Raw genomic sequence first — 13285 nt, forward strand, 5'->3', positions numbered from 1 at the left:
CTCAACTTATTTTAAAGATGTATTTACACTTTCAAGGAGGAGCAATTAAGAACGAGGAAAGAAAAACCTATGATTTTTAGGCTTAATTTCTAATATAGAATCACTGAAACTAAAACACCATTGAAGCACAGTGGGAAAAATTTTTGGAAGCTTTCTTGTATTCACATGATTTACTAATTATAAAAAATGTTTTTTTCCTCCCAAAGGAATCGAGAGATTATACCATCACATCCTTCGAGTATGAGTACACACTACATTTATAAACTGGATAAACTAAGCAACTTACCTCCATTAATGTTTCCCTCAGATTTAATCTTTTTTCTATAAGTTGACCATGCTCCTTGAGGAACGTGCAGAGAAACAAACTGAGATTCTGAATGAAGTTCTGTTCATCATCTTTCCCATTTGAGTATGCAAGTCGGATATTGGTATTTAAAGGAAGCATCTAATAAAAAGATAGACATGATCAATAATGTCCTGTAAGCAAGTAGAAATACTGTTTATTAACAACTATTTCACTGTTTTGGAAAAAAAGCCTTCATAACATCCCCTTTATAGGGCCCTCTTCCAAATGTCTTCCTGCTCCTTCACTTCATACTTGTCTCCAAAATGGACAGTAGGATGAAAACATGAACGTATACATGAACATGCTACCCCTTCTAAGAGTAGAGACAAGGGTAATATTACCCTATTCAGAGACATTTTCTGCTGGCATTGGGCAAAGCCATTCCACAAAATGGTGTGTTACCTATACCCAGTAACATTATATTGTCATAACTTTAAAACAACATGAAAGACCTCTCCCATAATATTTACAAATTAATAAGAAAGATTGGAAAATATTCAAGATTTGGTGGGTCTCTTCAGAGGTAAAGAAGAAGTTTTCTATGTCCTGATTCTTTCAGGCCAAATAAATGCAAGTTTGCTTCAAGTTCAGATGCAACAATTACACTAAAAACCTGCAAGTTGCAAAACATGCTAAATACCCAAGATGGCATTCAACTTTTCTTTTAAGGAAAAAAAACTTAGGCCATGGGTATTTGCATTTAGAATCAAGAGCATCATCTTTAAAAAAATAAATAAGACAGTGTTCAAACACTTAACACACAGTAATTTGTGTGTCTGAAAAAAAAAAAAAAAAACACCTTCCTTTAAGTCTAATTATAACTAAATAAAAAACCTATAGCTCCAGCTTAAGTCTTTAGTGGGGGGGATCAGGAAAGAGATGCAACACAAACAGCAATATGCCTTTCCTAAAGCACTTCAAAGATGGACTAACACTATAAATACAGGAAAAATAGACAGTTAAAAAATAGACAATCTAATTGTTAAGAAGCACTCAAAAAAGCTTTGGCATGAAGATATCTTCCATTAAGACGGGCAAATGTGAAGCACCATGTTCTATTCCCCTATCCTCAAAAAGTAAAGCTTAGTACAAATTTGTGGCATCTGCTTGAGCTTAAATAATGTGCGCTGAGCCAACAGCAGCACCTCCCCTGCCTAGCGTAAGTACTATTTGCTAATAAACTGCTGGCTTCAGAAGCAACTAGTGGTAGCGGCTAGCCCACTGAATTACTAATTCTCCAGGTTCAGAAAGATAAATGCTTTTATATGTAACCCCAGGATGACAGAATACTTTCTGTAAGAACTATTTTTTACCCTTGGTCAATCTCCTTTTGCAAGGTACAACTGAAAATAAGATAATTTTAGAGCCCAGTATCTGCTTATAGCTTGCTGTCGTATTCCTGACAAAAATTACCTGCATCTTAGAAGACTTATCTGTGGGTAGTCAATGACATGTTGAAAATAATCATGGTTCCCCTCATTAGCCAGTATTCCAGAACAGAAATAGGCCAAAAGAAACAAGGCATACAACACTGGAAGCAGAATTAACTCCTGCACCTTTAAGACTTAAACCTTAGAATTCAGGGGACAGAATTTGTTGAAGAAGTTACAGGGAAACATGGTTTTGAACAGAACATTTAGAACTGGCAAAATCAAGGAAAAGAGGTCAAAGAAACACATTCTTACACATTCCCCCAAATGCGGACCAAGCACACGTTGGCTCATTTGTATCACAAACTCATCTTTATACTTCAATGTCAGAAGAACAGAAGTAAACCAATTTATATTGTGGCAACACACTTATAGTCCATGGTTATCACTAATAAAGTAACAGTTCAATTTCTTCTTTGAAGAATTCAGTACATCTGTTGCTGAGAGGCATGAGTTTCATAATATTAAATGTAGCTCTTAAAATGGCCTTACTTTCCTTCAGGCTTGGAAGTGACAATACAGCATTTCTTCATAAATTCCACATCATTTGTCACATACAGTATTTAAGAACATTTCAACAGAGATTGAAGTCAATACACAAAGCTGCCAGGTACCTTTGCTAATCAAGAAAAGCACCTGAAAAAGTACTGGATTACAAAACATTTGTATCCTCTAGCAAATCTAACAGTTACTTCATTACAGTAAAAAACTGTTTACATGGAACAGCATAGAATTTCACTCCTAACAGTCCTCACCCTCCAGAAAGGGTAAGCCGTATAGTCCAAGCCACTCTGAAGTTTAAGATAAGTCATCCTTACCAGATACACGGAAAACTATACTACTTATCATTGAAGAATATCATTACCATAATATTGTAATCTTCAGAATAAAAGTACTGCAAGTCAAAGTTATTCAAACATTCAGATTTGAAGTGAAGCCACAGTCTCGAAGGCAGCATTTTTATGATAAAATGATTTAAGCTATTAAGCATACCACTAATATCCCCAAAATAATACGTTACTAGGAATTATTCTCAGAGCAAGCTAATTTGCCTTCAAATCAGTAGACATGTTTATGGGGAACTTGTTCAAAAATAACTGCATTTTAACACTATTCAAAATGTTCTTCAGAAACATCCGTAATTTTAACATTATGAATATTCTCATAGAAATTAGAAAGACAGTATCCGTCCTATATGATGCTTAAAAAGATCAAAGGATGATTTACCACTGCCATGCACGAGTTCAACCTACCTCCTCCCCCCGACACACACACACAAAAAAAAAACAACCAACCAAACAACAGAACACCCCACTTGTATTTGCATCTGATGTGGACGGTTATAACTAGGAAAGATACAACCTCATGTACCTGAAGAATCTGAACTGCTCAGAGGAATTAGCAGGTTATATAATTAGAAGTAGGGATTTATGTGACAAACTTCCACCACTTTCTAACACTAAAACAGCAGCTTGTAGAGGTTAAGACAGTTTAGGCCTCATGTGCTATGTAGAACAAAGTTTGCTGCATTTCTCTCAACTTTCCTCATCAGACAACCCAAGTGTTCAATGCAGCTCTTGAATTAACCAAAATCAAACAGTCCATCAGAAATACAGATGTAATCTGGAGTTCTAGAAAATACGCTTAACATCTTCTGATCAAGCAAAAAAATACTATTAGAGGACACAATGAAGAGAAACATTTCTCCTATCAAGATCTCTATAATGAATATTTATTTATAAATTGAAATAGGTTCTACAGAAGTTGATTTTTTTTTTTAAAAAGAAAACAGATTCACTAGAACCTTACCTGTTTTAACTGCATCATGGTCAATGTAAAAAGTGTTACAAACTGTTCTTCATACTGGCTTACACTGACACCTGCAATCTCTGTGAGGCACTTCAAAGAGACGTTCCGAAACATGGGAACATTTAAGAACTATTGAGAAAAGAAAAAAGCATTTTACAAGAGTGCTGCACACTAAGTTTTGTAACTTTTGAATTAAAGAATCATCAATAATTACATCAATACCTTGTATATTAGTGTGCTGATTAACTTGGTCTCAAATATATATCCCAGAGGAATCCAGTTCAGAAATCGTAGCAAGGTTTCCAACGTTGCATGAACTAAGGGAGCATTTTGGGAGTTTTCCTGTAAGAACACATTAAAGTCTGGTGTTACTCGGCATGATGGAGAGGGGGTGGAATGGAAGAAAGGTTAAAAATTTAAAAATAATACTTACCATCACAAACTGACACAGTTGAAATATCTGAGAGAACTCATTGCACATACTATAAGAAACAAAAGTCAAAAATTAATCATTTCCACATTCCATAAACAATCCATTTTAACCAAAGTGTCTGTTTTTAGAGAACAAGTCCTGAAGGCCTACATCCATGGAGGTATTCACAAGCCACCCAACTTCTTAGAAGTTTTGATGGGAACAACACTTTCTATTTTTGAAGTGGTACAAAATCTGTGCCTAGAAATTCTGTCTTCAAACACTGAAATCTCTGTTAAAAGGCTAGAACCATCAGTCAAAAGAGGCTATTTGCAATAATGCAGGAATATACTTACGAAGTTTGGTACCACCCAACAATCTTGCTTTAAAAGAAAAAACAGTATTCTACAAATCTCAGCAATAAAATTAGACAGATGTAGTTCTTTACTGAAAACCCCACAGCGAGAAAAACTACTTGGCAGCAGGCACAAAGTAGACACTATTTACGAGGGACTAAATATATATACTTGCCTGTCTTTCAAATGCTTAGCTTTCACTTGAGTTATCTGGCCACTGGAAAAATCAAACACTTCTTCGCTCAATAGTTTAAGGATCACCATATTGTTCTGACAAAGGCTTTCACTAGTCCTGCTCGCTCCCACAATATCACTTATAAAAGTTGGCCAGTGCTTTGGCCATTCCTGTTTCAGAATCTGAAAAGGGAAACGTCCATACATTAGGTACTTATGCAAAAGCAAATACTTTTTGACAAGATTCAAAACTTCATGAAGTCTAACTTACCTGAACAAGAATCATATTCAGTTTTCCAATGTACACTTTCTCTTTCTGGAGAACAGAAAAGAGAAGTCAGATTATGCAAATCATTTGCCTCCCTTTTGCTCCCCTGAAAATACTTCACTTACTTCTACACACGTTGGATCAGAAGAAGTCTTGATAATTAGGCCGACAACGTACTTTTTTATACCTGCAGAAGAATTGAGGATTTATTTTCAACTATTCTGAATGACATTAATGTAATAATAAATACTTCTGAATTGAAATTCTTCTCTCATCTTTAAAAAGAAGCACCTTTAAGGAACAAATATTCACGTATAAGTGTGCATGGCTCTTGATTTGCGTGCTATATAGCAAAAACTCACCTTTGTATCAATTCTGCAAGAGAATTTCAGATGTACAAAATGGTTTACAGATTAAGCTATTTTGACAAAAGAAAATCAGACTAAGGACTACAGTAAGTTCCTGAATTTATAAGTATAGTAATTTACACCCCATCAACCTATCAGCTTCCCAAAGGCTGCAAGAAAATGTAATGAACCCTGCATCAGTAGCACTGCAGAACACTGCATTAGGCTGAAGACAGAAAGATGGCATTAAGCACTGTCCCGTCACAACACGTGTTGTGATAAGTTCTTACAAGTGCTGTTGTAGAGCTCCCTCAGCCAACTGCATTTCTACCCCATTACCACTTTCAGGTCATACCTAACAACTCCAAAGTTGGCAAATATATTCTTCCAGCTTTAGCCCAATGCTTCCAATGGCAAAACAAAATACAATAAGATAGTCCTTTCACCAGCATCTCTGACTAACACCTTATTAATAAAACAAACTCCAAGAATAAGAAGAGCTTTCTAAGCATGTCTCCAGTTTCAACAACTTGGCTAGAATTACAGCCAATGTCTGGGACATCACCTCTACAGTATGTAACGATTCTGAGATGCTCCAGTGTACTTAGGTGTACACATCCATTCTGACACCAGGAATTCACACAACACACCTCCAGTGGAACAGCATGCCTCAGCTTACAAAGTTTTGCCTGCACAGCTTTGCAAGAATACTACTTAGAATTGTATTCACCACTGTAGCCTGTTGCATTTGCATCTGGAATACCATGTTCTTTTTGTCACACAAGGTTATTATGTATTACAGAACACTTTTTTTTTTTTAACTGGAGCTTGTTTTTGCCTTTTTTGCTTAAAATCATGTCAACTGGAAACAGCCTGCATTTGTATCATTTGTTTCATTGCATTACTTTCACAAAGTGTTTTAAAATAACCTGAATTTTCTGCTTCACCACAAGAAAAAAGACCATAGCAACTTATACTGCCTACAGTCCCATTTTACCACCTAATCCTCAATTCCCTCCCCACCACTAACCTATCAAGCACTGAAGACACGGGAACAATGGCTTTCCGAGTGACTTTTCATCTCAATATACATACTAAAACCCATCCTCTACAAAGTGTCCAACTTCAAGAAAAGGCTTGCACAGAGGATCTAGACTCATGAACCACATGAGCACTACTAATGGTTCTACTTTATTATAGCTTTGACACAATGATCAAACTGAATGTATCAGGGATTAAACATTTCAAACCAGACAAGAATTCTCTTGCCACAGGAAAAAGTTTTAGAGCATGTATATATTTTACTATTAAGCTTAACAGAGCCAAAATCTGATTTTAATCATTTCTTCAGCAAGACAGTCAACTGACACATACAGACAAAATGCATACTTAGAAGCGTTTTTTTGTTTTTTTAAATAAAGTTGTCATTTAAGCAAAACAAAGGCCTTATATTCAAGACATTTCTTTTCCCCCCAGCCACTACACTGAATTATAAAACATTTTTAGGACTTACTTGGCCAAAATTAGCCTTTTTTTGCATTTCAAGCCTGAGCAAAAGGAACAGCTCATTCAGTTTTTTAATTGCATTCTCCTGAAATTTGGAAGCAGCAGGTCTAGACTTTAAGCTATTAGATGTATAGTACACAGTAGCTGTCCTGCAGGTCGTTCCAACTACAAATTGAAGATTTCATCATTATCAGCTGGGATCAACCCACGCTACTCTAGAAGCATGCTCATTAACAAAACATATCACTGTCAACCACTGGAGTTATTATCAAGCACTGGACTTGCCCTGACATCATGGTCCTGACCTAACAATCGAGGCCTTTTCAGAAGAAAAAAAAAAAACACAACATACCACAGTTTGATGAAGCATTACAGTAATTCATAAGTGAGATGTTAAAGCCCCCAAAATAGTACGGAAAGAGGCTTCCAGTGCCAGAAGCTAAACTATTTTAACTGTCTGCCAAACCACTGAGGGAAGACTATTGCTGCAACTCCTTTCATTCTAAAAACAGAACTAGAAAGTGAATGTTGTTCTTAAGAACATTGTTCTTACTCCAAACTGTCTATTTTCTATCTTGCTGCATTGATAGAATTAGGCTGTTCAGTTGCAACTTGAATGTCATGCTACTGTTGATCTCACTGTGAGATCTGCAAGTGGAAGCAGTTGCTCAGCTCCAAACCTTCTCCATTGAAAAAAAAAAAAAAAAAAAACAGTGACCACAGCTCAGACAACCTGAACAGCTCACTAGTTTTCAAATGTCATGCTGCAAGCTTCTAAGGTCTTCCATCCAGGGAACAGTCACAGTCTTAATCCCTCAAACATAGCAGCCATCCAATTCTCTAATGCTTTTTTTGGCATAAGTTGCATTTTCTCCATAATTACCCTTTTTCTGCAAAGAAAAAAAGTACTATAGTTTCTGCTCTATATTTAATAGCTCTGGTTTTTATAACCATTCCATAGGAAAAAGGAAATAATTCTGAGTAGAAGAAATAGCTATTTATCTTTATATCATTACAGAAATCAACACATATGCTTGTTGACGTTTTTCAGTGGAACGAGTCCAAGAAACTGAGGGTAACAGTCCCTTGTATTTGCTAAAATCAATGTGTTTTGAGGACCTGAGGAAAGCACGTGTACAAGCCACACAAGCCTAGGAGATCCCTTTCAATCACAGCAGCTCTTAACAAGGCCCGAAGATGGCAAGAAAAATAGCCAAGTCCAGACCCCTCCTTTAACATCCTTCAAGGATCATTCGACATCACAACTACGCTCATCTCATGACAACCCAGACCAAGGGGAGGTCCCTGTTCTGCATTCCACCACCATCAATGGGAAGGCACCGGCAGACGCAGCTCCTGCTCATGGACTGGTTTGTAGGCTCAGCTAGTAGAAAACTACCAATGAAGTTTCAAAACAACATTGAAACTGAGCTATCTTAGCACCAGCTTAGCTGCCCAAACCCCGCTCACTGAAGGGCCAGAGAAGCACCAGTACTTGCTCAAAGCCGGGGTCCCTTCTCAGCTGTATCCCACAGCAGACAACTACACCATCAGCCTAGCTCCAACATCAGACCACGTTCCAGTTCACTGACAGACTGTCCAGCCAGGCTGCTGTCAGAAGGCCTGGTCTAGAACTGTTGTTAGAATTATCTGGTAAGCAATGTACAGAAGGAAGACAGAGCAAGGACACTAGCAGAACACTGCAACCATACTCCTCCGATTGAAGGCCTTTCACAAAGCTTCTGGATGAGCATTACATGTAGTCCTTATGTGGAAGTTCATTTTCTACAGACTTAAGGGAAATCGCAAGATTTCCTGAAGGAAAAGTGTTTTCATAGGTCACCCAGTCTGTACAAGTTAGCACTGACAGGGGAGAAAGGAACATCACATTCCCTAACATCGCCAAGCTCTGCGGCCAGTATAAAGTGATAAGTGTGAAATATCCTTCAGCTTTATCTTTCCATGTGCTTGTACAAGCAGTTATATCTCATCTAAGCTATGTAATCTGCTCTCAGAGCAGCTCCTATCATGACAGAGTTACAGCACGTTATTGTGAGTGCACACACTCAGCAAGTACACACCTATAGACAAAACCATGTCTTGAACTTAAGATGCACAAGCACATCCTTTTATCCAATTACGGAGCACAAACAACACTTCCGAAGTGTTTAAAATTGCAATAGCTGGTGCTGCAAACATGAGTTTACACTACTTTGCTACAATGAGCACATTTTTTGCTTAAATAAGACAATACCAAAGTGGAACAGGTGGACAATCCAATGAAAACTAACTTGCAACCACAAATAGAGCTTGAAATCATAAAGCTGGATTATTCCTTCTAGAGAGGTTCGTATGTGTACAAGTTCACATTTAACTGAGTGTTCTAAGACTAGTTATGCAGCTTAAGCACTATCTTTACTTTTGACAATGCATTCCTCTCCTGTCCCAAAGACCATCTTCCCAAACAGTTTTTGTTTAGGTTCACTATTTGTTTTTTCAGTACAAGTATAAAAAAGTGATTAAAATTCTTTAAAAAAGCACAAAGGATAGATCTTGCCTGTTTTCCCTCCCCAGAAGTGCCATGTATATAATTGCCCCTTCATCACAGACACCATCAAAAAATCATCTCTTCATAAGTATGCCAGAAATTTCCATTAAGGTATCTAATCTCTTCACCGAAAAATCTCTTCTATATCAGTTTCCACTGCATCAAAAGCTGTGTACTTAACTCCAGGACCTTCCTACAAGCCACAAAACTGCATCTCTCTGAACACTTCAGTGGTTTGTTTTTTTTTTCCCCTCCATTTGAAAATGAGAAAAGTTGTACAAGCAATTCAGGTTTCATAATGAGGAAGTGCTTATCCATGCCAACTCAAAACACTCCATACAAGCTCTCTCTGTTCACAGGAACAAAATTACATTTCACATTGCAGGATTAATGAAACGTATCTCCAAATTGTAAGACCAAGAAGCTTTTATTTCTAGGCAGGTTTTCACACTGAAAGAGAAAATCCTATCAAGACCATAGCACTTTGACCAAATGACATCCTTTGAAAGCGTTATTAAACAACCAACTTTACAGAGTATCGGTGTTTAAAACAGTGTAGCATCACCTCAAACTGATTTTTTTTTTTCTATAGATTAAAATGGTCCAGAAATAAACAAGTTCACCACCTTATCGGGTGTTCTGGAATATGCCTGGCTTTCTTATACTGAAGCAGCCTCAATAAGGTTTGAAGGAAAACCACACACACCACATCATTTGTATACACACAAGACGAACTCTCCAGAAATGCTTACAATTCTCAATCTTTAAAAAAAAAAAGAAAAAAATCAACAACACCTGAGGAATACAGTAACTTTTTACAAGTTAAAAGGCAACAGGGCCAGAAGAACTCAAAGCTAAAAGCTATTTAAAAATAAGAGTAAGTTTAGGAATTGAGGTTCATGTCCAAAGAACACATCTTCTGAAGAAAGCCCATTTCCCTTCTAGCATTTGGAATTCTAGGCTGGAAGCTAAAACCTCCTAAACACAGTCAGAAGCAATAAACCCTGGCTAGCCTCAAGACCCAACAAGACATTCTGATGTACAGCTTCAAGTACAGCTACAAAAATCTGAGAAGCAAGGTTATGGCTCAGGCTCCATAATTATGGCATTGGTTTATTTCTCCGAGAACCTTCAGACAGGTTGCTTCAGTAACTTTTTATTTCACTGATGCTCAAGTTAGATCTACTCTTGACTTCAATTGTTAAACACTGCTGTTGCTACAAGGGAAAAACAGTCTTTTCTAATAAATTGATTTAGGTCCTTCATAAGGCAAGTAAGGTTCATCAGCTATGATTGTTATACAAATCAAGCATAACAAGTTTTTTAAAGGCACAATTAGAAATCAACTGAGGTAACCTGCATGAAGAGCTTTGCTACTAAACTTTACTTTGTTATATTACATTTCTGTTCCCTGAACCCATATTTTAGTAGTTACACTTTAAATAAGAAATTCCCCCCAACAATAGGGAATACTGGGGTCAGAATCCTCAATGTAACCAGTCTTCTCAGCTCCCAAGTAATTAAACCACTGGAAGGAATTTAGGAGCAACTTCTCTTGTACCACCCACCATCAATCTTTACCAGCCAGCTGCAACTATGGCCACAGTCCAGATTAAACCAGATCAGAAATGAAACATCAAGATAGGTTTATTGCTACTTTTATCTTTTTTCCTCCAATAGTTTTTATTATTGAGGCCGAGATGGACCAAATGAGATGGTACACACTTGGCTTCTCTTCCATCAATGCACTGGAGAAACCAGACAAGTAAAAGCCATCTGATTCATTTCCCCTAAATTAAGTCAATTTCACAATTTCAGTTTGGCTCTGTACAAGTACAAATGTTTTGAAAGGTTGAACGAAAGATACTCATTTGTTAGGATGAAGGATAATCTTTTCCTCTGCCATTTTCAGAAGGGCAAAAATCAGACAAAATAAGAACAGAATTCCTAAAATTATAATTGAATGATTGCAGAACTTCCAACAGTAATTATTTTTTTTTCCATTGTACTGTATCTATTATACACGTATATAGTGTAGTATATATATATACACGCTATATATAGTATATCTAATGTTGCCATCTTCTCAGAGGGCAACTAGTCAAACAATATTACCTTGACTGCAGACAGCAAAATAAAAGTACAAAACACTAACTCAAATATATCACTTCCGGAATGCATTGAAGTCATGTAAAGCCTTGGTACTTTGCTAAAGGTGCTTTGGCACCTGAAGAACAGATGGGATAGCAGGTGCCAAAGCACAGCCAGCATCCTCATCATACCACCACCAATTATCGTGTATGCATTGAGTATCTTTACAACTTGTGATTATTGAATTATATTCTCTATTTGGCATTTGTCCAGCACCAAACTACCAAGCAAGTCTACCTCTTACTCCTCCTACTCAACTATAGCTTCTTCCACCAGCAAACACTAGGTAAGCTGAGTTTGTACCTAATTCAAAACCACTTACTCCTTACTGCCTTCCCGCCCTGCTCCAACAGTCAAAATCTTTGAGAACAACTTCCAAACACTGAAACCAAGTGCTCTTAGTCAGGAACGTGGATATATGAGTATGTGAAGATACTCTACTAAACGCACACAGAAGACTTAACTTCAGGGTGACTGCTCGGCTTGTTTCTTAAAAAGACAAAGCTGTATTTAAGCCTCAGTTGAAGCTGTTTCATACAAGTCTAATGCTGCCGCTAACAGAATGAATGCGAAACCAAACTGACTTCAAGAGCTACGCTATACCTGTCAGCCTACTGGGGTGAGGTAAGGAAAATAACTGCAAAGACGTGGAAACCTCCCTCGCCACATTTGTTTTCATCAACATTTACAAGTGCATTTTAATCAATATAGTTTCAGAACTTAAGTACTGGCAGTAAAACTTCAAAGCACAGCTTCACACTTTAAAAATAGCTCGCAGCAGAACACGGAAATTTGGAATAACTTTAATGTGTTCCAAAGCCAGTATTTAGTAAAAAGACAAGTATAGAATGGTGACAACATTTAAGTTTTGAAATGTCAAGAATTTAAGCAGTTATACTTACTTCTCTGAAAGCTAAGTTTCATGACTTGACAGAAAGCTTTGTGAACGTGCGGTAATTCTGTACTACTGAGGTACCTCTGTTTACTGTAACTGTACTAACAAACCTCCAAAATTCAGCACATATTGCAAGCCAAAAGGGAAGAAAGAATAAGAACCCTGTGTTTTAGGGCTTGCAAATTCATTGCAGTGACTAAGACTGGAGTTTGCCCTACACTGCAGTTTATTTGCAGTCTACCTGTACATACATGTACACAAATTAAAAGACTTCATAGTACCTCACTGCGTTAAAGAATGAATGACCATTAACAAACAAGACACTCTACTTAAATACCATTTCTATTTTAAAATAATTGTGACTGCTTACGAGTTCAAAAGAGTCAAAGCTGCATATGCTACAAGAGGCAGCAGTCTATCAGAAAAATGAGCGCGTATTGGTGCGGCTGTATATACAGCCCAGACAGGCTGAAGACTGCCAAGCACAGAGAATCCACATCTCCACTTCAAAGCCAGAAGCCAGCCCCAGAAGCCTCTTCAGATTAAGTTTGGCCTACAAATCAATACAATGTTAAGTGATGATGTTTTAAAAGTATCAGTCCACCTTTTACCTTCCCATGACACTTAGAATTTCAGGTGCTTGCCATCCTACTGAAACCACTATGGCAAAAGGGGCAAGACATGGAGACATCATCCAGAAACACAGATGTCTTATTACAAAACGCTACTAGCCTCATTGTGTTTGAACTTGGAAGTTATTTATGTGGGGACTGATGGCCTAAATCTCAATTAGCATATGTATGTTAGAAGACAAGGCAAAAATTTTCTCCCTACCTTCACACTGGTTCCTCGGAAGAATCTTCCATCTTGTTTTTATCACATTTTCCAAGATTTGCAGTCCATAATACTGAAATTGGAGAAGAGCAAAATGTGAGTACATTACTGTAGGACTACCTAACGATCAGGACTCTCATTCAATCAGACATTCACGCTTAATATCTAAGACTTCAAGAACATTAAACTAACAAATTTATTAAACATGT

At 37.2% G+C, this 13285-nt stretch overlaps 1 protein-coding gene across 5 annotated transcripts in view; it reads right to left on the bottom strand.

The window, feature by feature from the left end:
• The window catches only part of XPO1 (exportin 1), a 39029-nt gene that overhangs the window by 13968 nt on the left and 11776 nt on the right, over positions 1-13285 (bottom strand). For all 5 annotated transcript variants that reach the window (XM_068675358.1, XM_068675359.1, XM_068675357.1 and 2 more), the window contains 8 exons: positions 13077-13149; positions 4921-4982; positions 4799-4843; positions 4529-4710; positions 4019-4067; positions 3808-3927; positions 3586-3714; positions 287-445 (listed from right to left, as the gene is read on the bottom strand). In XM_068675358.1, the coding sequence (XP_068531459.1) occupies positions 287-445; positions 3586-3714; positions 3808-3927; positions 4019-4067; positions 4529-4710; positions 4799-4843; positions 4921-4982; positions 13077-13149 (819 nt within the window). The remainder of the gene's footprint in view (positions 1-286; positions 446-3585; positions 3715-3807; positions 3928-4018; positions 4068-4528; positions 4711-4798; positions 4844-4920; positions 4983-13076; positions 13150-13285) is intronic.

Source organism: Anas acuta, chromosome 3 (genome assembly GCF_963932015.1).
Source record: "Anas acuta chromosome 3, bAnaAcu1.1, whole genome shotgun sequence".
NCBI lineage: Eukaryota > Metazoa > Chordata > Aves > Anseriformes > Anatidae > Anas > Anas acuta.